Source organism: Phaethon aethereus (assembly GCF_964289735.1).
Source record: "Phaethon aethereus genome assembly, chromosome: 7".
Taxonomy (NCBI): Eukaryota; Metazoa; Chordata; class Aves; order Phaethontiformes; family Phaethontidae; genus Phaethon; species Phaethon aethereus.
The window spans coordinates 8,287,057-8,310,843 of record NC_138583.1 but is presented as its reverse complement, the minus strand read 5'-3'; the positions used below and the strand labels follow the sequence as shown (position 1 = coordinate 8,310,843).

At 40.4% G+C, this 23,787-nt stretch overlaps 1 protein-coding gene across 1 annotated transcript; it reads right to left on the bottom strand.

Annotated features, from left to right (window-relative positions):
- Positions 1–8,126: 8,126 nt before the first annotated feature.
- Positions 8,127–22,510, bottom strand: TMEM26 (transmembrane protein 26; the record flags this gene model as incomplete). The annotated part of the gene is made up of 6 exons (XM_082002207.1): positions 21,763–22,510; positions 18,365–18,443; positions 12,683–12,796; positions 11,936–12,156; positions 10,901–10,977; positions 8,127–8,542 (listed from the first exon to the last, which is right to left on the bottom strand). Exons 1-6 carry the CDS (start codon positions 22,125–22,127, stop codon positions 8,127–8,129), a joined length of 1,272 nt encoding a protein of 423 aa, XP_081858333.1. The 5' UTR covers positions 22,128–22,510.
- Positions 22,511–23,787: the final 1,277 nt, after the last annotated feature.

The following is a 23,787-nucleotide window of genomic DNA, read 5'->3' as shown; positions in this document are numbered from 1 at the left end:
TAAAGAGCCTGTTTAAATTCTCTTCTTGTCCAAGTGTGAGTCACAGAATCATTAAGGTTGGAAAAGACCTTTAAGATCATCAAGTCCAACCATCAACTCAACGCCACCATGCCCACTAAACCACATCCTGAAGTGACACGTCCACACATTTTTTGAATACTTCCTTTGAGTCCTTTTGAGAGTCCAAGAAAATTGTATCCGGGCAGACTCGGTCTTAATTTTAAGCAGCTAAAGGTTGGCTACTGTGGTGTATAGGCTGAAGGCAGAGTGTGATGGTGGAGTGTCTTCTCCAGGAGCAGCCCAGCCTCTCAGTCTGCTCTTCCATAATGGTGTGCGTAGCATAAGCTTGCTAAGCAGCCCTTCTATTTTAAAAGTTTTTTCTCTTGTGTAGTGTTAGAGCTTTGGATTTCTGTTTGCATGTTTGCACATTACCTCAGCCTTTGCTTGGACTTGATTATACAACTATTGTTTAACTTCCCAGCTTTCAAATTTGCCTAAGTTTACTGTCGTTTGATACAAGGTCTCTCTTTCTTTCATCCTTCTCTGATTTCAAAGGTATTGTCCCACTTCAAAGATCTCTTTTGAACCCGCATACATATTGTGGGTTATAGTTATTGCTGCTTTTAATTATTTCCTACCTGTGAGGTTTTGGGGCTGTATCTTTGCTACTACAGTGAGGCACAGAGCCTTCCTATGTAGGAATTAGTATTTCTTTATAACATAACTTTAGAGACAGTATTTTATGAGTAAAAATACAATTGTACCTGAATCCTGTGGAAAAAAACACAGTCCTTTTAGTCATATTGGCTTTCAGCTCTCAGCACTGGTCATTTGAATAAAGGTAGGAAAATCTGAATCTGTTAGGTGCCTATATTTGTCAGAAGAGGATGCACTTGTAACTTTGCCACATGTTATTTGTATACGGATTCTAGGAGATGTTAATGGAGGTTTTAAAGTGTCCTCAGGCCCCTGCATTTGTGTGTGCCTGTTCAGCTCATCTAAAGCTGCCCACTTAGGCTTCTCTCCTGACCATCTTTTTGATAGGTTTGTGCTACAATCGTTGGTCCATCTTCAGCAGTTGTGGTGGATCTTAATTTGTCTCTATAGGCAGCCACAATGTCTCTGCCTTGTCAGACATCTCTGAGGGACTTGGTTGCCTCTGTAGTGTTTAGGTTTCTCCTCAGCATTTGTCCCTTTCCATTTGTTCTAATACCTGAAAAATGATAGTATTTTGAAAAGAGGTATAGGGAAAAAATAAATACTGCAAAATATAATGGGGTGGAATTGGGATAAAGATTTTGTAGGAGGCATATGTACTTTCTGTGTGTATTTCATGATGATGATGATGATCACTTATTTTCAAACCTTTAAAAGAATCTTGCACTTTTATTGCAGTATTCTATGTCTTAAGAGTGAAGTTTTGTGCCTGTTCTGTATATGTAAGTGTCAGCAGTCCCTGCAGGATTATAGAGTATGGTGCTGTAGGGGAATACATCCATTGTAACCAGCCTTGGTGACTGCAGATTGTATTATCCTATGAAATCAGTATTAGTACAATGGGGGTATGAGAGACTAGACTCTAGCTCCATCAGCTTAAACTTCAAGGAATATAATCAAAGAGAAATACAGTAGTGAAATCTTTGAGTCATTATATCTGATTTTAAGCTGAAGATCTGCAAAATCACTGCTTGATTTGTTTGAATGTTTGTGGATTGCTCTAACCTGCTCTAACCTCATCTGGTAGTCACTTAAGAATTCCCGAGCAGTCTGTTACAACCACCACTATCTTTTGACTCTGTTCTTCTCACCTTTCTCAAGCATACACACTGCACTGCAACACTGCAAAAGGTGCAAAAATTTACATAACAGTGTTAAGTATATTTGTCCTTCTAGAAAATACTCTACTGCAGCACAAGGACCTTGTAGTGTAGAAATTGCCATAGTAACTACTCATTTCTTATTGATTAGATGGATAAAAATTCTCGTAATATACAAGCAGAGTAACTTGCTGGCATATGGCTTCAGGCTACCCCTGTGGCAACTCTTACTTATGCATTCTCTCCTTTTTCTGCATGTAAGAGGGTTTTTTAATGAATTAGTATTCTTGGATTAGACCATAAAATAGCCTTTTCTTTTCTGCCACAATGGAGCTTAAATTTAAAGTTAAACTTGATATGCAGCTCACAAGGCAGAATATTAACTCATATTGGTTTGTTATTGGATCAGGACAATGAGATTTTGCCTCAACATGAAACCTGGGAGAAGAAAGTAGAAGGAAAGAAGAAAAAGTTCTCCCCTCCCCCCTCACTCAGGGAGAAAGCTAACCACTTCGCAGAGCTGACCTCTAATGAGTAAAAGAGAATATTCTAATTTGGAGGTTGTGATAAATGTCTTTGGAAGGTGCTCCTTAAAACATTAGAATTGGTTGCATGAGAAAATGAGTCCTGTTTTTATGTTTCTCTAGTAATACTATAGACATAGTAATGATCTTCAGCAGGGGCATTGTGAATGCTTACTGAAAGTAGGATTAGGCCTACAGTGAGTTACAGTGTCTGACAGCTGCCTTGGTTCACGTAGTGCGGTTGCTGGACATACTATTGTCTCGCAATCCTGAAAGATGCTCCAACAAGGCTTCTACCAAGTTTGTTGTTAAAGACAAGCTTTTTGTGAGTTCTATCAGGAGACTGAAATTATGAAGCACTTAGGCAGGATGCCGGATAAAATTAAGCCCAACGCATTCTTCAAATGTGAAGCAGTGGTTTATTCAGAATAATATAAAATGAAAGAACAGTAACACTCAACCATTTTTTTTTTTTTTTTACACTGTAAATCTATTCTAACGCTATTCTGGAGTCTTCTGTGAGGCCTAGGTGTTAGCTGCGATTATATCCATTCTGTGATTATTTCAGGATGCTATTAGTTAGACGTATAGGAGACAGAAGACTTTGGAGCCATTTTCAGTTCAGATCTTCCAAGCAGCTATCACAGATTATATCCATGCTTTACTTGGCTTCAAGGCCTTTCCCATGTCCCAAAATTAAAAGTGATACCCTAACCCAGCATTTTTACATTGTACCATCCTGCAGCTCCCCTAATTTTACCTATAGTCTGACAGCCTCATTTCAAACTTTTGTATGAACTTGAGATTCATTGAAGGAGAGATTAATCCATAGGGCTCCAGGAAACGATACTGCTGTTTCAGTAAGCCAGTCCTTCACAGAAAGACTGCTCAGGAAACATTCTTCTCTCTATAGTAGGCTACAAACAAATGGAGGAAACTCTTTTGGCAGCTGTAGATACCTTCCGTCGTTAACAGGAAGAAATAGGCTTGGCTCTTCTTAATTTTTGATTGGCCTGATTTCTTGTGTGCTTTTGTCAAGACTTTCACAGGCAGCGGTAGGAAGTTCAGTGTTTAGTGTGTTTTGTTTGCGTACTGAAATCTGGATGGTGGGCCCAGAAAGCAGCTGGAAATATAGACAGGGAAAGAACAGTGGTATGTAGAGAATGAAGTAATCATTCAGGTTGATAAGTTTGTTTTTTTTTAATATTGTTACATTGCATTCCCTTCCACCCCTTTAATCCAGTCTAAAGGGAAAAGACAGGATCCAAATGAGCCCAAATTAGGAAAAGTTTGCATAGAGCTTTTCAGGGTCACCTACAAGACACTCAAGACCACTGGAGCTCCTGTATTAGCAGCTTGCTGGAGATCATTGGAGTGGAGCTGGCTGAGAAGAACCCTTCCAGTGCTGGCTCTGAATGGCCAGGGAAGGTTTTCAGAATACAGTTAATGTACAGTTTTCTCAGTCATTAATACCTATTCCATTAGGAGTTTGTATCACTGTATTTCTCTGCTGGTGCAATGAGCAGTCTTGGGCAAACATCTCTGCTATTTCTGCCATCCTGACCCCTTTTTATTGCCTCACCATTATGGATTAGGAGTAATCTGTTTTCCTTCCTCTCACAAGGAAGGAAAGCGTTCCTTCCTCATACAACAGTGTAGAAAAAGATGGAGAATTGAAACGAAAGACCAGAGGGCCGAGGACTCTCCAACCTGGTGATTTCATAGCTTGCCTACATTCTATTGACACAGAACCAGAGAAACAGCTTTGTGCAGTTTTAGATGCTAATATTCTGTTATAATGCTCTTTTCAAAAACTTTATTTTTGAGAGGGAAATAATGATTGTGTATGTTTCAGTCAACTGAGGAAACTTGCATGGAAAGAGTATATTCCAGAGTACTTGCAAAACTTTTTTTTTAAAATCAGTATATTGTTCAGAGAGTATTGTATGCTTAATATCTAGACCCCTATGTTTTAAGATATTTATAATCCTTAGGTATTTCTGTAAGTATTTTACAGATATCTGCAGAGTGTTTTCACAGCAATCTCTCACACTATAACAGAAATAAAAGCTGTATGTATTAGGCATTGTCAGGTATGCAATTTAAATACCCATACACACGTGTATTTGTGTGCATTTGTAAAATGCATCCTGTGTGCAGATATTAAACACATCCTCTGTGGGATTATGCTGTGACTTGCGTACTTGGAGGCAAAGACGCTCAATAAAGAATAACCTGTTTAGAATAGAGTGGAATTTACTGCAGCTGCTGTGAGTTTTCAAAGCAATGGCTGCAGTCAGAATCTGGCCTAAGTAATTAACTTACGAAGGACGGAAAGGAAAAGCAGCATGTGGAAGATGTAATTAATGGGAACATATAACTGTCAGCTCTCACATAATAAATTGGCAGCTATGCCTGAGGTAACTGCCTTTTATTTGCAAAATACAGTTGGAATTTTAAAAAAGTAATTGCACATTTTCTTCCATTTCCACATGGTCCCAGAGAACCTAGTACAGTACAAATACCAACAGAAACACAATAAAACCATGATGGTTGCTTTTTTCCCCTGTTTTTCAGGCTCAGGCCTATGATCTTATTTGAGCCAATGTCCAAAGGAAAGGAGGAACACATTTTAGCTCAGGAAAAGACAAGCAGTAAAACATCTTAGTGAGGTTTAATAGGGAATAATCTAAAAGGACAAGGCAGGAACAACCAGAATAAATAACAGTAAATGGTTAGATATCTATTTGCAGAAGGCATTTAGCAATGTAATTCTCCTGACTCGAGTAAATAATGGTTAAGATAAACGTTCTGAAATCCTTCCATTTTTGAAGGCTTGCATTTTTCCCATCTGCAAGTTTACTGCAGCTTTTCCTGAATAGCAAGCATGACATCAGTTGTTCTTTATATACGCCACAGATGCTGGCAGATCTTCAAGAAAATGCATTCTACCACTTGCCTAGTGCAAAGCTCTGGAAGGCTGCAGGATGACACAATGGCTCCCCACACCCAGCTGCTGATGCAGCTGACTCCAACAGCCTGCTGGAAAAACAGTGCTCTAGTCCTTCCTCTCAAAAAATTTGTAAGAGGAAGGTGAAGAGGGCTTGCAACTGGGGTTTGCAGCTGTGACCAAACATGCAAGCTACTAGACTTCTTAACTGCCGTTTCCAGGCTTCTCAGTGAAGCAGAGGGGACTGCATGTCATTCCTGCTGCTACCAGGTGTGTGTGATTCCCCTCTGCACACAGGTAGGGAGATAGACTGCCCACCATTTAAGGGCTTTGTTTGTCTTTTTAAAGCAATCTATTTGTCACCCTTGAGAGTGGGGAGAAGAAGGGAAGTCCAAATCTATGGACTATTGACTATCTATGGACTATGGACAGCCTATTTTGTCTGTGAGTGAATGGGGATGGGATCTTGTGGAAGAAACCTAGCATTGGAGTGAGTTCTTATACCAGTAAATCTGATTAGAAGCTTTACTGCTGTTTAAAATGGAACAGCCTGAAGATCAGGAAATATAGTTCTCTGTAAAATATTCCTGCTGTAACTAGCCTCTGTATTGCTGACCCCAGGGGATCTTGCATTTGCTGCAGGCTGAGCCTGGTAGGCAGTTTGTTGCTAAACTAAGCCCTTTAAATAGACAGCAAATTTAAAAAAAGTATGTCCTGCACTTTTTGTGCTGATGAATATAGAATGATGTTCTAGCAACCTCAGTACACTCCAAATTAATTAGCAAGGATCCTTTTAACAGGATAATTACTATATCAGCAAGTGGTAAACTCAAAATGAATGTGAGTAGTCCTGGCTTGCATCAACAAGGAAGACATCAGTTCTACCAACTGATTCTAAATTCACCCTAATGTGAAAGGTTTTCAGGCAGCACAGCTGGTTAGCAGCAGCACTCTAGCTTTTTTTATCTCTAGACTTGAATTCAAATTCCAAATGATGTGGCATTCCACTCTCCATATGTCTACCTCACAAGGCCATGGCAAAAGATGATTGGCTTTTTTAATTTCTGATGGAAAAAGGCCCCAAATAAGAAGAGTAGGAGGTGTTGCACATTATTACTAAAGTATAAATGTTAGAAAGGGCTATGAAGTATATGAGACTTCCTCCTTCATGGCTGTGCATTTTCTTCTTTCATAATAGAAGGGCCTGATTCTGCATAGAACAGTAACAGCTCACAAATATAAACACAGGTTCACATGTTTGGTGGTTGGAATTTTTAAATAGTTTAATCTTTCAAAGAATAAACATGTCATTTCTTATCAGGCTGTGGATAATAAGCATATGACTCCTGCAGTGGTAGTGGAAACACTTTTATGCGTTCCCCAGACCAGATTCTGTATTTAGACAGTGGAGACTTCAGAAAATAAGGTTTAATTGGGAATTTTTAATAAGGGAAGTGACCTTAACTAGGTCACTTCATATTTGCTCGGGATTTTTTAATTTACTTTTCTGCACTCTTTAGGAATGGATGGAGAAATTTGTAAAAGCACCTGCCATTTTCTGTGAGAAAAATGATTTATTTTTTGTAATCTTTCAGCTTCTATAAGCTGAGTCCAGCAAAGTCAATGGTCTTACACTGATATAAAGTGTGTTCTTGGGAGAAATTAATCACGCCCAATGTTGTTCACTCCAAACATCAAAGTAGTAAATGAATAATTATTAGCCATTTCTTAAAAATGGATCTTGATACTCAACAGACCAGGCAGTCTCTCAGGTGATCTCATGGGACCCTGTGGTGCTTTATAAAATGTGAAGTACAGGCCTGAATCCTGTTCTCTAAATTGTCTTGTTAAACTTGAGTAGTGCCATTTTCTTTATAGTTAGATTGTACACCTGAGTCAGGCCACTTCTAAAATCATATAAATAATTTTAAAATAATTTTAAAATCATATAAAATGGAGACATTTTAAAAACTTGTCTCAACTGCCAGCACAGTGAAACCAGGGAAAAAAAAAGAAGTCTTTACTACTATTTTGGGGTTGTGTATTTTGTGTTCTAACTGGTAAAAATAAAGGCAAGCACCTCTGCAGAAAATGCCTGTGACAAACGCAGTTGTCTTCTAATGATCTGGGGAGCTGCTTTTTATTTATTTTTATATATCTATTTGTAAGGTTTAGATTATTCATACCATGCAGGTCCTAAGAGACAGTCTTGTGTATGCAGTTTCATGGTGTTGCGTAGTTTTTAACTGCATCCAGCCAAGGATGACGTAACATTTGAAGAAGATCTTCTTGAATTTCTTGTGACATCTAAACATTGTTCATTCAATAACAGTAGAAATCAGTCACCCTCCTTCACTTGCATGTCTGCACAGATGTCGCTGCTGAAGTTTCTCCCATATACACTGAACATATTGTTCATCACACTCGAGTTATAGCCTAATCATTTGAGTAGATCTACATGCTTCCATACTTCCCATAATGGATAAGCTTGTCCTTCTATTTGAATATATGTGAGTACATATGTTAGCACAATGCCAACAAAGGTAATAGCCAACTCTGTTAGTGTGCCAAACCTTTCTTGCTACTACAAACTATGGCTACAAAATCCCTGTGGATAATATAATAGGGAACTAGTTAAAATCCACCATACAAATGGATAAAGAGTCCATTTCTATGAATTTGCTTCAGAAATTTCCCCTACAATTTAGAAGAAATCATTGGTCTGTTGGTGGAAGAGATGACTTAGGCACTCAAGGTGTGTTTGATCACAGAAATAGGCTAAGCCCTTCTAGAGAAGCTGTGGGAAATGCAACCTCTTTCAAGTAGTAACTGTGCTCACTGATATGCTGATAGAGCTTGGGATTCCTCTTTTGGAGGAAAAGCAACAAACTCTTTCATTTCAGTATCTCGGTCAGCGGTAGCATGAGTACTAGCTTCATAAGGCTCACATGGGCAACAGCTGACTTCTCCTTTCCTGCTCTTCTGCAGAATGGTAGCACGAAAGTCTAATGTTATCACTGCCAAACGATACAATTGTAGAGTCACAACTAAGATATTTTTAACTGTAAAAAAGACCAGCATCTGATTGAATATTCTGAAGTGGCCCATCAGGATTGAACGCACAATGAAGAAGGGACCATCCTGTATGAAAAGGCTGACCCCAATGTTCCACAGTTCCGCACTGTACCTGCACAGCAGCAGGCTGGGGATCCACCTAGTCGATGCAGTTGGTTTGCAGCCAATATGCTGTACTGGAAATAAAACACAGTTATGTTAAAACAACTCTCTAAATTTGATCCAGTGTTGGCCTAATGGGGAATTATAATCCAGAGTACCCTGGATTATAAATGCATTCAGCTGTGAATAATTCAATTTAAAGGATATCAAATTTCTGGGATCTGTTTCAGCAAAACACTAAGCTCCTGTTTAAGCAGGCACTTGTGGACTGCTGAACAGGACCAAAAATGGCTTCCCCTTTTCTGTTCCACAGAGCTATTGGTATTTATACAGCAGAATTAGATCACCTAATCTTTCTATAATGACTTCCCCAGACACTTTTCTCTTAAATCAATATGCTAGGCTAATATGTATCTTTAAGGAAAAAACCTACCATGCTGAATGGGAACAGCCTGAGCTGTAGCACTTCAATTTGTTCCAGGCTGTCTAAGACTTTGCTTTTAAAAGATTCACCAGATGGCCATTGCCTTTTTCATGTGTCATAGCAAGAATACGTCATGTCAGCGTGGGGCAATATCGAGCATTATGGATAGGAAGAAGCTCTGGTCACTGCCTACTGTATAAGACTTGAGTTACAGTTACTCATTCTTCATCTGGGTATGAAATTGCATGCAACTGTTGGAACTTGCATTGGATGTGTTCCCCTTTGCTATAAAAGTGATGGTGGCCTAGAATGCTCTTTGTGGCATGGTGCTTAGAGAAGGATCATTAGAACGGTTTGTGTGTGGTAAATATGGTTGCCTCTTATTAAAATACCTGTAGCTTAACTAACCTGTCTCTCAGGCAGTGGGATTTCATTAGTTTAAAAAACATAGCTACTGTGATGCAGTAACAACTGCCAAACATTTCAGCTTACCAAAACAATTCTATTGTTTGAGTCAATGCTGGAGGGGGGGGACGGGGGATGGACACAAACAAAAAAACCCAGATGAGACACCCAAAGGGTTGTAGAATGTAGAAATTTGCTGACTCCATTACGCAAATCTTCAGCAGCAGCTAATTTTTTAATGTGCCATTGCTGTTTAATAGTCCCAACTGCATTGCTGTAGTCCAATAACTGCCTAAAAATTTCTGTTTTGTCATGTTTGTGTGAGTAAACATTCTGATACTTGAATAAAAAATACTATCTGTGCAACTGTATAGAACTACCTAAAATAAACTGTATCCGTAGTAAATTTCAGGGCAATGTATGTTCAATAACTTAATTTTTAACTAGTAAGTGTAATTAAATAAGCAGAAAAGCAATAGGCAGAGAAAAAATATGCAGTACAACAGGTTACTTCACTTAATGCTACGATTGTTTAAGCACTGTTTGAATTTATTTGGGTGGTGGTGATGTGTTGGGGGGGGTGTGTGTGTTTGTTTTAAAAAAAAACCCCACAAACCTGAGTGTTGTGCATCTTTAACAGAATATATTTTAAGAGGAATTTTAGCTGTGAGAATCTGAAATGTGATTGCACCTTTTTTTTTCAGGAGGTAAGCTGCTCAGATGAAATGCAATATAAATTAATATAAATACAAATGAAATATTTTCATAACTTCAGTGTTGAAAACAAAGCTAGTGCTGTCCATGAAGAAAAGAATAATGAAAAATTATTCCAGGAATTTTTCATTAGCCTTTTATGCATTTATTATTTTAGTCATTGTGTCAACCTGGTCATCAATTCTATAAGATGCTAGTGAGGATAACATATCTTTGGAGTGGTACAGTTGTGTTGCAAACTTCTGATTGGAGGCCAAAATGGTTGGAACTGATGATGATTGAGGTGGCTTTCATTAGTCATCTTGGACATAGAGAAGCCCTTTCTGCCTAGGGACGTATACCAGCCTGAGCTAGCTGAATGTTGGGCCTTTTAGTTTAAGGTAAGAGTGTACAGTCCCAACATTATATGGTCCTCTAGGTTCCCTGTGAATAGGTAATTTCTCCTGCGATAACCTCTCCTGTGCTCTTGGCTGTGCTGTTTCCTGTAGTTAATGATAGCCTATCTCTCCACAGGGTCTAGTAACCTACCCAGGTTGGAGCCATAATATAATCCAAGACCAGATCTAACTTGAGAGCTCACATATTGAAGTTTAAGGCAGTACCAGGCAACTGGAGCAGGTGCTCCAATACAGTATTGCAATTGCAGAAAAGTTTGTTTGTTTTTTTTTCCTGGAAGTAGAGAATTTTACCAGGGAGATCAGGGGTTAGCTGGAAACGAGTGTTTTCTCAAGAAACCACAATAGGCTTTCTTCAAAAACCATCATTTTCATATGAATTGTTCTCCACCAGGAGCCCTTGGTATAGCCTGTAGTTTGTGCACAGCCACAAGAAATGCCAGCAAAAACTTAAATCATTTGGTCTCTTTTGTTGTCTATGTGCAAGTACTAACCTGCAAGATCAAGTGGAAACTGTAACATACTCCAGGTCCATACAGCAAGAATTGCATTTATGAGAGCATAATTCTTCCTATAGGAGGGGAAAAAAGTGGTAACAGTGAAGATGCAGTTTCCTTATGTGATGACATTCCAAATACTACAGGAAACTTTTGTTATTTAAAGGGTGGCTGAGCAAAACAGTTACTGATTAATGCATGCTCTTGAGTTGTAAGACTAAGGAAAACAGAGGCACCTTTTGGTATAGAATTTCTGCTGTTCAGGCCAAAGGTTCCAGCTGTGTAATAAATATGTAGTGATTACACATTCCTTGCAAGCCTGAAGCTTCTCTGCCAAGTGGGAAGGACCACTTTTTTTTTTAATATCAAATAAAAGATTTTACAGCAGAAAAAGTATGTCTGTAATAGAGGACAAACCTCTTCTGTGATTCTTTTTCTTTATAATGGATGTTCACAGCTCATCTCAGTGCTGTGAGGGGGGGATGGGCTTACTTTCTCTGCGAGAGATCACAATGTTGAAAATTAACAACAGACTATGCCATTTCCTTTCTTCCTATCTTTGAACACTTTGTCATTCTATCATGAAGAAAGTACATATGAGATAACCAAAGAAGCAACTTGGATAATGAATCACTAAAGCAAAGTCTAGTTGGTTCCTTGCCCGTCTGAAACAATTCATTAACCTGAAAGAGGCTTACTGTGTACCCAGTGTTTCAGCTCCTGTAGCGATAAGAACTGATGCTGCATGGCAGTTATGCTAGTTGTTTGGCTCTTTGTGCCCTCTTATTGTGGTGGAGGCAACATGCTTTTCTGCTGGCAACAGATGAGTGATCCCTAACAAAGCTCATAGGGCTGTTAGGTCTTTTACAGGTGGGAAGCTAAGAGTAGGAAAACAGCCATCGAATATAGCCTTCTGTTGCCTGTGGAAAATACAGTTCTGCTAGTCTGAACATCACAGATCTCACAAACATCTTCAAACAAAACAAGTATCTTGCACTATGCAAATTATTCATTTCAGCAAATAGTCCTTACCGAACATCTTCGATGTCCAGAGTTTCACTAGCAAATTCAAGTATGTCTGCTGCTGTTCCCACAAACATGAGCAGCAGCTGAGACAATTGATCCCGGGTGATTTCAACCCCAATGGGGAGTAGCCATCTCCCAATTACTAGTAGCAGTAGAAATGTCTGGTGGAGAGCCAGTGTCCATACAGTCTCACAGATTGTGGAGAGCTGATTCACAAAGACTTTAGCCTGTTTAAAAGACAACAACAATAATGTACTGTAACTTCAGGAGACTGACATTGTAGCATACCTTCAGAGATGGTATTCATCCTTAAGCCTGCTTTTGTTCTCCCTCACATTGTATTAGAGCAAATAATTTCTATGCAGCAGGCATAATGTGAAAAAGGCACATTAATAAAAACTTTGGGTAATGAATAGCACGTCTTTCTCTGTGTAGTATTCCTCCTGTTCTCATTTTTCAGCTAGGCATTATCCTCTGCAGAACCATTACCCAGACACTTTCTAAATTCAGTTATTGAGATTTGGAAAAGAATGGTGGGAGAGTCTCCTCTTCACACAGACTTTTCCTGCCAACAATAGTTAGTATGCAGCACGCTGTAGGCCACTTTCACAATATGGTTTTCTGAAACTTTTTCCTTTTTCTTTTTTAAATTTTACTCGCTGTGTGAGAAGCTTGCCCAAATAGATGCAACAGTCCTCTCTAATTGCTCTAATATCATAAGAATGCTCCTAGGAATAGGAAAAGGTGTCCCACCGTCTGAATGATGTGGTAATCTGTTCCCTCACTTCCATGACTGCTGTCTCTGGATTGATTGAAGTCTTGATTGCTGACATTCACCTGAACTGCTCCAGGCTCATTACTGCAGTACTGTTGTGAACAAAAACATCACACATGCATAAACATCCTGCACAAGGAGCAGATGTGCTCTGTGGCTGGAAGATTCCTGTTTTGCTGAACTGCAGAGGGTTCATTTGTGAAAGTCGGTCAATGTTTGCAAAGTTACATGCTCACTCTGAATTTAATTCCTCCTTTGTTCAGAAAGGAGGAGTGCCTCTCCTGAGGGCAGGAGCGATGTTTTGGTAGATCCCTGAGCAAGTGTTGGATTATACTATAGAAGAACATGTAAATTCAAAGGCTGATGGACTGGGTGACACCTTTGTGCTGTTAAGACCTCACTCCTTGAATGCAATTTGCCTGCAGCTCTCCTGAACAGGCCACTGCGTTTCCTACATAGTTTCTCTCTGGCTCAAATGGTAAAACAGGGTAAAAATTGGTCTTGGTCTGTCCCTATATTCCAACTATTTCTCAGAAAACCTGCTTTTCATCTCTACTATCCAGAAACAGTTCTCTAAAAGTGTAATTTTTTTATTCTTCTGTGACTAATGCGAGAGGTGAAATTCAGGAATAATTAAGAAAAATGGGCTTGTGTTGTTGCCTACTCTTGCAGAGTAGTGTTTTTACTTTCTCAAAGTACCCAGTGGTCTGGGAAGTTGAATGTTGGCTAAAACATACTGTTACTTCAACTGCAGTAAACCAGTGGTGCGACTGTGTTAAGAGTACTGAGGTCTGCAGCACTGCACTATCCTTCTATCTTCACCCCGAGGCTGGCCCTGGAGCAACTGGGGTAGAGTTCTAAAATCTATCTTCATAACAATACCTCAACATCTCTCTTCATTGTAATAAAAAAGGGATAATTAGAAAACCAAACCATGCTGTTACTAACGACTTTTATCCTGTCCTATTTGTGCCAGAAAACATGAGATGATTTGCATTTCTCCACTGGGCCCCCCACCATTTTACTGCATGGGGAGTTACTTTCTGCAACAGAGAATGTGTTCTAGTGCATACTGAGTAGCTGTGTTCAGCAAAATGCATGCCAATATAAAGGCAAAGTTTTCCAGCAAATGTCACATTCTAGCGTGTTTCAGATTCCGCATTGATACTTTACTTGGTCTCCGACAATACTACTCAGTATCTTGGTAAATGCTGCCTCTTGCCTATCCTTGTCATAGATAAATGGGCAACTTCCCATGGTCTGAAAAAGCAACAAGTGCTGACTTTTTCCCAGATGTTATAATTGATGATAAAGGCTCTTCAAATACTTGCCTTATTTGGACAGTGGGTGTGAGAGTGTTGAAAGACTGACACACAGATGTGGGGAAGATGATATGTCCATCTGGAGGAGGGAAATCTAAAGTACCAGGCATGGAAACCGTGAGACGCAGGGGCTGGTACTCTGCGTCTGATCTCCCTGGGTTAGTCCCTCAACTAAAGGAGAGAGACAGAACTGCTTGTTCAGAGTGTTTCAGAGCACCAGTTAAATTTCACTTCTGGAGAAGCCTTTTTAGACTTCTTTTACAGGCAACAGATAAAGCCTATGGAGACCAGCCACCAAGGTCAAAGTCAGCCTCTCTGAGTAACCCCCACAGGCAGTGTGGCACAGTAGGCTGAGGAGACCCTGACCTAAAAATATTGCATAACTGGTGTAGCCACCCCAGAATATTAAGAAATTAGTATCTACCTTGTTGCAAGTAGTGTGGGTAGGGCAAAGGGATTACTGACTTGTGCTGGAGCAGGAAGGCTAATTCACCTTTACAGCTTTTGGTTTGTTGCCAAATCTGCATTTGAGCCTACTCCTCTGCCCCCTTGGCTGGTCTGGCAGGGGTAAGAGGGAGGGAGACATGAACTTGCATTAAACTTCACATCAGAGTTTGGAAACTTTTTGTTTGTCTTTTAAAGCCTGTTGTGCAGGGTGGAATTTGCCAAATTTGATGCGGGACCCATGAAGGGCAGCCTGCTGCATTTGCTATATGTGCAAGGACAAGGGAAATCCCTTCCCAAACGCTGTGAGAACTCCCAGCAAGTAAATCAGGTGGCTGAAGGACAGGAGTGAAATGGGAGCCTGTAGCAGTTATACTGTGTGGGTAGCAAGGTGTATGGATGCAGCTCAGCAGATGCTGTGGCTCTCCCTGTGCCGCCAACAGAGCAGGTAGCTCTCGTGGCACCAGGGCGGCTGGTCTGGTGGAGGAAAGCGCTCCATGGCTTGTGTGTCACCTTGTAAGGGGGCTCTTTTTTTTCCCCCCCCTTGTGGCACAAGGGTGCAAAGAATACTTTAAGAAAAATAATTCACTTTATCAGTGTCTCTTGTAGATTCCTTATATGTAATTTTTGAAACTACTCCCAGCTGAATAGGGGGTTACTATTTCAGTGCCGTGGCTACACGAGCTCTGACTGAACGGCACTCCTCAGGGCTGGGCCCGTATCTCTTCTCAGCTGCATGCAGGCAGGAAATGGAAAACTGCATCTGCAAAGCCAGACATTTAAATAGCCTCCTGATTTTAAGTATATTCATATCTTGTTTTGGTTTGTTTCTCTCCAACTGTTTATTAAGTGGTGATTGTGGTGGTGTTTCACTTGAAGGTTTGGAGCAGAGCCTTTATTTTCATCATGTATATGCATGTAAATAGGACTGGTGCCAGGCATATTTGCCTAGCCAATTATGTATGTGCAGTGACTTTATGGGAATGTGACAAGGAAAAAGTGAATTCTAAGTTTCCTAGGCAGTTAAAATACATGGTTTACCTCTTTACTGATAGAGCTCACTTACTCCTAGGTATCAAGACTGTGTGCATAGCTAAACAAAAATGCTTAATTTTTTTTAATGTGTAAAAATAAAACAGGAAGAAATTGTATACATTTTACATAAATTCTAGCTTGGTTTACTTCCCTTGTTTCTTCTGAGATGAAGCCTACATTCCTCTGATTTATAAAACATCTAATCAAAATGGAAACTGTGTTGCATGACATTGTATTGTCCTAGTGTGTGGCCTGCAGCGAGCTTGCTGTCGATGCATGGGGAACCCCTGAAATGCTGAACGGATTCAGCAAATTTCTATTTGCACGTTATTCACAATCCATTATTCCCAAATAAAAACAAGGTTAGCTAGAACTTCACAATGGGTCTAGCACTGAGATGGTAGAATTGACACTTGAATACTAGGGCAGAGTACCCTCAGCCCTGTTAACGTGCATGGAGGCTGGCAGCCTGTGTTTGTGGGAGAGGCTAGCCCTTCCCTGGAGCGGGCCCTCTGCCAAGCAACAGGTACTCTGCTTGCCCTCTGCAATTCCAGTCTGTCTTGCCGGAAACAGTGGTGTCATCACTATGGCAACACATGTGATGTCAGAGATTCAAAGCAACTGTGACTGCTTCATTTAGCTCATACAGAAAAGCTGAAATGTAAAATGGGGAGAAAAGATTGCTTAAGCTGTTTTCCAAATTGAGGAAGATAATGAGTATGGGAGGAAAGAAATGGTGAAAGATGTAAGATCACTTTTAGAAGAGTGATATACTAGAATTTTAGCTGGTGAGAGAATCCCACCTCAGAATAAGGCTGATGGAACGGGCAGTAATATTGACTATTTCCTTAAAATGTTCAAATTAAGGTGGTTAAAAATAATTACAAGGTTAACCAAGTATCTGTCTTATTACTGAATGGGAAGCCTACATCGACTACAGCACTAGTAGTCAGGTAAGCCCTGCAAAAGGTGGTCACTTAGTGCTGTCTATGGCAGTGATGCACCAGGCATTTGGAAAGGTAGCCGAAGTATTTATCTGAGATCTTATACATTATGAAGAAAGCATGTTTCTGATTTTGATGGATTAAATGGTTTTAATTTTCTTGCCACTATATTTTGCAGACAGCAATTTTTTTTTTTTTACTCAATACAGTTCAATTTACTTCATAGTCTCTCCCAAACATGTATTTCATCCCCAAATACTTTACCGCAAAGCAGTACTTTCTATGCAGTCAGTATTTCGCCATTGATATATGAATGGTATTACTCATGTCCAGTTCTGCAGTACTCAGAGGCGGAATTGCCTCTGTCTTTAGGAGAAGAGACTGCATATTAGCACATGCCTTAAATAACAGCACCGACACAAGCCGTTGATGTTTCCTGTTAAAGATTCAACATGAGATGAAAGTTCTACTGCCTTAAAGACCACAAACTGTTTTCATGGTGGATACATTAAATGTGTGGATTTAGCAACTTCATAATTACCCACTCTATTAGTATTTTAATGAGGAAAATCCCAGCAATGCTTTAGTATGAGGAGTAGTACTAGTCTGGGTTCAGTGTTTGAGATTAATAGTTAGAAGGGCTGCTCCCCTTCTGGAGGTACTGTTTTTGACTCTGTTAGATTGTGTGTTTCCAGAACTCTCTATTTTATCTCTCCAGGTATAAACTAAGCTGTTAACTTGATATACTCCCTCTTTAATTCACAGTAGCAGTATATCAATAAGAACAAAGTATGCCATGTTCTAACATCGTTTTGGGAAATAAACTGCTGCCTTTGACTACAGAATTAGCCTGTTTCTTGGACCAGATTTAACTATGACAAATGTTCTCAATATCCACATTACCTGTCTGTGACTGTTTAAGGAGATTTGGCAAAACAAGAAGACAATAAATTCCTGCTGCTGTATTTAGAAAAAGCCTCAGGCATTTTCAGTGTAAACACAATTTTGAATATTTGATTATGCTTCTGTGGGCTCTAACAATGTTTCGAAGGAGAAAATGAGGCACTATGTCTTCTTAGTCTAATTTATGTATTTTCTTCTGTTGCTTTTTGCTATTGTTCCTATCAGGCCTTTTTTTCTGCTGTGGATGTAAGGTACTGCATATGTGCAAATGCTGGGACAGACAAAATTCCCTTTTCAGTATGTGGAAGTGCTATGAGGACTTGAAAGTACTTGAAAGTACAGCCTGCATGTGGAGGTGGATCACTCAACGTGGGCTTCTGGGCTAAGTGGCTCTGTCCTGGCTCTAACTGACTCCATCTGCCAAAAGAACAATGGCCTTTAAACATTTCACCATGTGTTTTAGTCCTGAAGTGGAATCCAGACACCCCTCTCCCAGATTACTACATAGCACGAACAAAGGGATATAAAAGCTGACAAACTACCATGTCAGCAATCTGTGGGAGCAATCTGCAAGTATTCTCCTAGGTTGCAGCAAACATGAGGTAATCTGAGTTTAAGACCCCTTTCACTGATACCTATCACAATTTTGGCTTGCTTGGAGTTGAGATATCTGCCTGTAAGTGCTCTGAAACTCATACTTTATTTTATAAAGGCCTCTAAAGCAATGAAATTCTTTCACCATCCTGAGTAAGCAACCTGGGGGTGAAAGGGTATTTTTAAAACTTCTAGTCCTCTGTTCCCCAGCCAAATACAAATAAATGGTCTCATTTTAGCTAGGAATGAGGTTAATGATTTGATATTTAGGAAATGTACAGTAGTCCATAGTATAGCTGGAGCTGGATGGGGAGACCCACAAGTATAAAATAGAAAATTGGAACAAGACCTGGCAGACTTCTGCCCATCAAATAACACATCGATTTCAAACTAGTCCATCTTATCTCATAATAAATACCTGAGTCCCATGATGAATTTCTAGTAGCCATAGTGATGGTACTGTGCAAATCAGATATAAAAATATTGCTGGTGAAAACCTGTAAAGGAAAAGAAAAGATAGCTTGGTATTATATCCCATTGTAAATACTATATATCCTATCATTATCTGCACTGAAAAGTATCTTGTGTCTCCTACCATATGGGATATTAAGAAATAGGGTAACTGCAAATAAGAGTTGCTATTCTTGCTGAATTCCTCATGCTGTTAGTATTATGAATCATAGGTTTATTTGTACATCCACCTAAGATCATATATGGAAGTTTATTTAAAATCTCTTTTTAACAACTAACCAAAGGCACTTTGCTGTTTGTATTTCCATCACAGCAGTCTCTGTTCTTAAAATAATAATAAAAAAAAAGCCTCTAGCTAACATGCCTTTTCTGATTTCACGAAGAGTGAATTAATACATTGAGTCATTTCACTGAATGATGCTGCGATAGAGGCTGCTGAGCAGAATCCTGTGGAAATCCTTTTTCACAGGAAAGGTGGAAATAGCATCAATTTGCCTAAAACAAGCATTTCTTCAGTAGGTTTTTCAGTGCAGGCTAAATGGTTTATGAAAATGGGTCTTGGCCTTGTTTCCCCATTTGTGCAGGCAATTGTATAATTCTTTAGGATTTCTGTCTCTAGCTCTTGTTTCCCTGCCAGTCTTCTATATAACTTATCATGCTGAAGCTTTATTATCTTCAGCTTCATGAGCTGAGTTTATTCAGAAGTACTAGAAAGATTCCTTTTACTCCTGCTGCAAGCACTGATTCTTGTGAGGGTTGCTGATGTTTTATTATTAAACACGTGACAGTTTTGTTTGGTGGTTTTTGGTCTAGGATTTGGGTTTTTTGGGCAATTTTCATCCTTTTGGAGTAGGAATGAGGGCTGTTGCCACTAATGTTCCATCTAGCTATGCCATAGTATGGAGTGAGCATCACTGCGTTGCTGCTGAGATGCATCACAACTTTTGCATCACATATATGTACTGGCCCAGGACATGGCAGTGGAGCCAAACTCGGGATACTTGCTTGATTTCTTCTATCCTGTCATTGGCACATTCTGCAGTGAATTTAAATTGCTTATAAGTATGTAACTGCAGCAGCATTTTGGTCAAAAGCTTTTGCATTCATTTTTGTTTGTTCCTATCCAGAATGTACCTTTTATTTTTGTAGTCATGATTTTTCCAGTGGAGATTAAGTATTGAGGAAAAGAGGGGGGCGGGGACAAAAAAAAGCAAAAACCACAAAACAAAAAAAACCAAAAAACCCACGAAACCCCTGCTGCTCAAGAAAATGACTGGGTTGCTGAGCTGCTATGAAATGTTTCAGTAGTCAATCCCCTCTAAATAAGATAGCCCTGGATCTTTTTGTTTGGTTGGCTTTTTTTTTTCCCCAGAGGTGAGGGTGTGTTGGTTTTTTTTTTTGGGGGGGGGGGGGGTGTTGTTGTTTGCTTTAAAAAAAAATTAGTGGCTCTGTATAGTTTTAGCCTGGTTATTTTGGGAGAGTACATACCTCATTTGAATGGGAGAACTACGATATTTTACAGTAATTCCTGCAGGACTTGAGCCCATGAAAAATCCATCCAGCTGGCAGGTTAGTGATACTGAGCTAATGATACCAGACCAGGCCAGGAGTCTTCAGAGACTTTAACCCTGCCTTTCATTCACAAGGAACAATCTAGAGGAAATACTACATAGCCAGGCCCACAAAAATGCTTTTTCTCCACATATGCCATGTAATTTTTTTGTGCTGGTGTAATAGGTAACAGTCAATAATGAATGGAGATAGTATGAGGCTCTTGGAGGTAGCATAGTTTGGTGGCATGGACTGCCGGTTGCCTGGATCACTGATTGCCTATGGAGCTGTTTCTATAAATGCAGATGATACTGCCTGGTCTGAACGTGAATGTTCGCCACCAGAGCAGGACGTTATCCTGATGCAAATAGATACTGGCCATTTGTCTACTCTTCTTACCTATAAATATACATAAGTGTGCTGCTTAAAGTACTGGACCACATCCATTTTCAAAATTTCCTTCTACCTTAATTTAGCCCAGTGTTCTATCACATGTGTTCATCTAAAGTGGATCTGCTTTCTCTATCTATTTTTCTTTGGATTTTCCAAAAGCTGCCATAGCAAGTGTTCCTTCATGAAGTCCCTGTTGCTGCCTTCGTTCCCCAGTGAATCGGATCTGCTCAGTCTGCCTCTGTCTCATAACTGTGTATTTGGAGCTCTGCTGTTGTTAAATTTTCCTGTGTCACAGACTTTATTGCTGCTTTTATTACATTCAAATTTAGAGCATGGAACACTTGTGTGAATTGTCATACAATGCTGCTTCTGCTATAATGCGTTTCACAGGTTGCAATGGGCAGGAATTTAAGATAATTGAAATACTTTAGGGCTCTTTTTTTTGTCCTGGATTTGTCTCAAGGCCTGCCTGCAGTTTGAGTTTTTAAAATAAAAGGTCCTAATGAAATCTTGACAATTAGTTACATGACCGCTTCCTTTTTAGAGAGCATTTGTTTCAGCTGACTGAGCGCTGATGAGTTGTAGATGACTGCACTAATTCTTTAGATGTATGTAAGAACCCACATGCTTGGGCAAACTTTGCTATGACTAACTTTTTTTTGTTCAGTTCTCAGGCAGCCTTTCGTGCATGAAAGTTCCCCTCTGGAATAGCCTTCAAATTCAAATCCAAATGTTTAAGCCACTCTTGCTGTATTGCAGGAGTGCTTGCTGCTTATCTTTTATTTGTCACCAAGTTTTGGTTCATGCACTGGCCTGGCGTGAGCAGTGTTGCAAGCAGCAGGGAGAGGGCATGCAGTCTCAGGGAAGGAGGTACAAACCAGGGCACGCCGGGACGGGGTAAGAGATGCAGGGCCTCTGCATGGAAGAGCCTGGGGGGCCCAGCACTCCTCTGCACCCCACACCTGTGGTCCCTGACATGTCATTGCTCAGGAGGTGCCCAGCGGCACTGTGGGGGGTACGTGTCCCCTGTGTCCCCAGCCCACGGGATCGGCGCCTCTAGAGCACGTACCTCTTGCCTGCAGCTACTTTTACCGTATTTTCCAGCTGTTAGTATTGACATGCACACAGAACTCTACACAGACTGGCTCCCAAGTAGTCTGCTGCAAAAGTGCCCCTCCTGAAAACCCTCTGGATTTGGCATTGGACTAGCCAGGTCTTTACCAGTTTTCCACCCCCTAGGTGCAGCAGGGGAGAAAAGGCAACCCCCTAAAAGCCTGGCTGCAGGAAAGCCAGTGCAGCACTGCTTTCGGGCAGCAGCCGCAGAAGGCAGCCTCACAGCTGCGGCAAAGTACATGCAAAGAAACGAGAAGGGCTCCATGGGAGCCGGCGGGATATGCTCACCATTTGTAGCCTCTGCCTTGCTTAAACTTGAGGGTGAGCCCTGTCTCCAGGCACAGGAGAAGATTGAGCAGTGCCAGCAGCCAGTACTTGGGTTCTTTCTTCACTGCAGTCACTCTCCAGACCCCGATGAGAGAGTGCAACACAAAGAGCAGGCGAGTAACCAGAGCATTGAGCAACACCATCAGCTCCATCCTGGACCAGCCCCCACCCTTCTTTTCCCCCCACCGCAGGGGCCCAGTGCTTTTTAGGAGCCCTGGGAAGTTACCCTGGGAATCACTGGGAAGCGTGCGCACCACAGGCACACGGATCTCTGCTCCTCTTCCATCTCCACAAAGGGGCCCATTATAACAAAAAAGAAACAGCATTGCCCCTCCTCCAGACTTCCTGAAAACTTTTTAAAGAGAAGAAAAAAAAAAAAAAGCTCACGCTTCCAGGCTGCAGTGATTTGTAGTGCTCGGTACAGCTCTTACCATGCTGAGAGGGGCGCAAAGGGTTTCTTTCTGTCCCCTTTCTGTCATCTGCTCAAGGACTAAACGGCAGGGAGACTTCTGTGAACACAGTGACCATCTCTCTGCCAGCCCTGCTTGCTGCTCTCATCTCCTAGATTTCTAGCAAAGAGACAAAATGTAAGAAGCGTTATTAATTTGAATCTTTCTTCCTAAAAGCTCCACTGCATTACTGAGACTGCAAAACCCTCTTTCCTCTCCCCTCCTCCTGAAAGATACAATTAATATTTGGGAGCTTTTAAAACTGTTCATTTACCACTGCAATACAGAAAGCAGAACCTGTGTACCTAGTTCAATACTGGAATCCCTGTGTACAACAGATGTTAGACAAGCTAACCAGTACTGAAATCTAGTCAGACTTGTAGAATCTGCACCCTACCTCAGGACTAAGAAGCAACCCCACTTAGGAACTCCAGAAATCAGGCTAAAATCTGGGCTTACGCTAATATTACTGAACAGGCCAATAGGGACATATACAAAAAATACACAAAAGTTTGACTGTTAGGTCAGTTACTTCTAGACTGACCTTTTAGTATCTTCTGTGTTTATGAAGTACGGCGTATGTTTAAAAACTGCTTTGACATTTCTCATAGTGATTATAAATTTCATTTGAATTTACGCTTGGGTAACCAAAGATAAATGTAGTCTTTTTCAAAATTGTCACTGTGTTGCTCCAGTTTTTTGTGTTAATTTACTGCCAAAGCACTTACATTGAGATACACCATTGTAAAATACAAATGGACAATCAAGTCCATGTAACATACTGTGGCACTCCAAAGGTCCTAACTTCCTAGCTGATTTAAATATCCTCTTCTACTTTAAGCACAAGGAGATACTCTTCTATGAGTTTTGACCTTTGTAAGAAGATATTTTTCCTCAGTTGCCAAGATCCAAGTTTTCCTTACTGCAAAACCAAGCCTCTTTCTCTATGAAGAGCTGAAGTTGGTGCTGGTTAGCAGATATCCTTGGGGGTGGGGAAGATGGGGAAGAAGACTACTTTAAAATAACCCTGCCCAGAAAAAAAACAAAAGACCATTCCACAGTATAGATCACTGGCTCAGGAAATGCCTGAGTAAATAAACGGACTGTGCAGCATGCCTTTTGATGCAACAAAATCAAGTTCCTCACACTCAGAGGAAAATTAATTCAAGTCAAGGGCCTACTACTGATAACCCCTGCCAACAGCCACCCTGCCATATTGTGCCTTTAGCGCTGTTGGTTCGCAACACTTCCGTTGGTGTTAAGGTCAAACCTAGTTGAAGAGGAAACAGGGAACAGACAGAATTGAGAGATTGTTTAAACAAGATACTTCTCTGTGGGAGTGCTTGATGTCTAAGAAATGATATGAGGGAACTGGTATGTCTAATTGTTCATGGAGATCCTAACAGTGCAGATGTCAAACTTGGAAAGTTGATGATCAGTGGGACATTCCCATGTATTCAGGAAGGATGCAGTGAGCTTTGCTGATAACTAGTAGTTCTGCATATTAAAGACACTTTGGACCTGAACTGCCTAATAA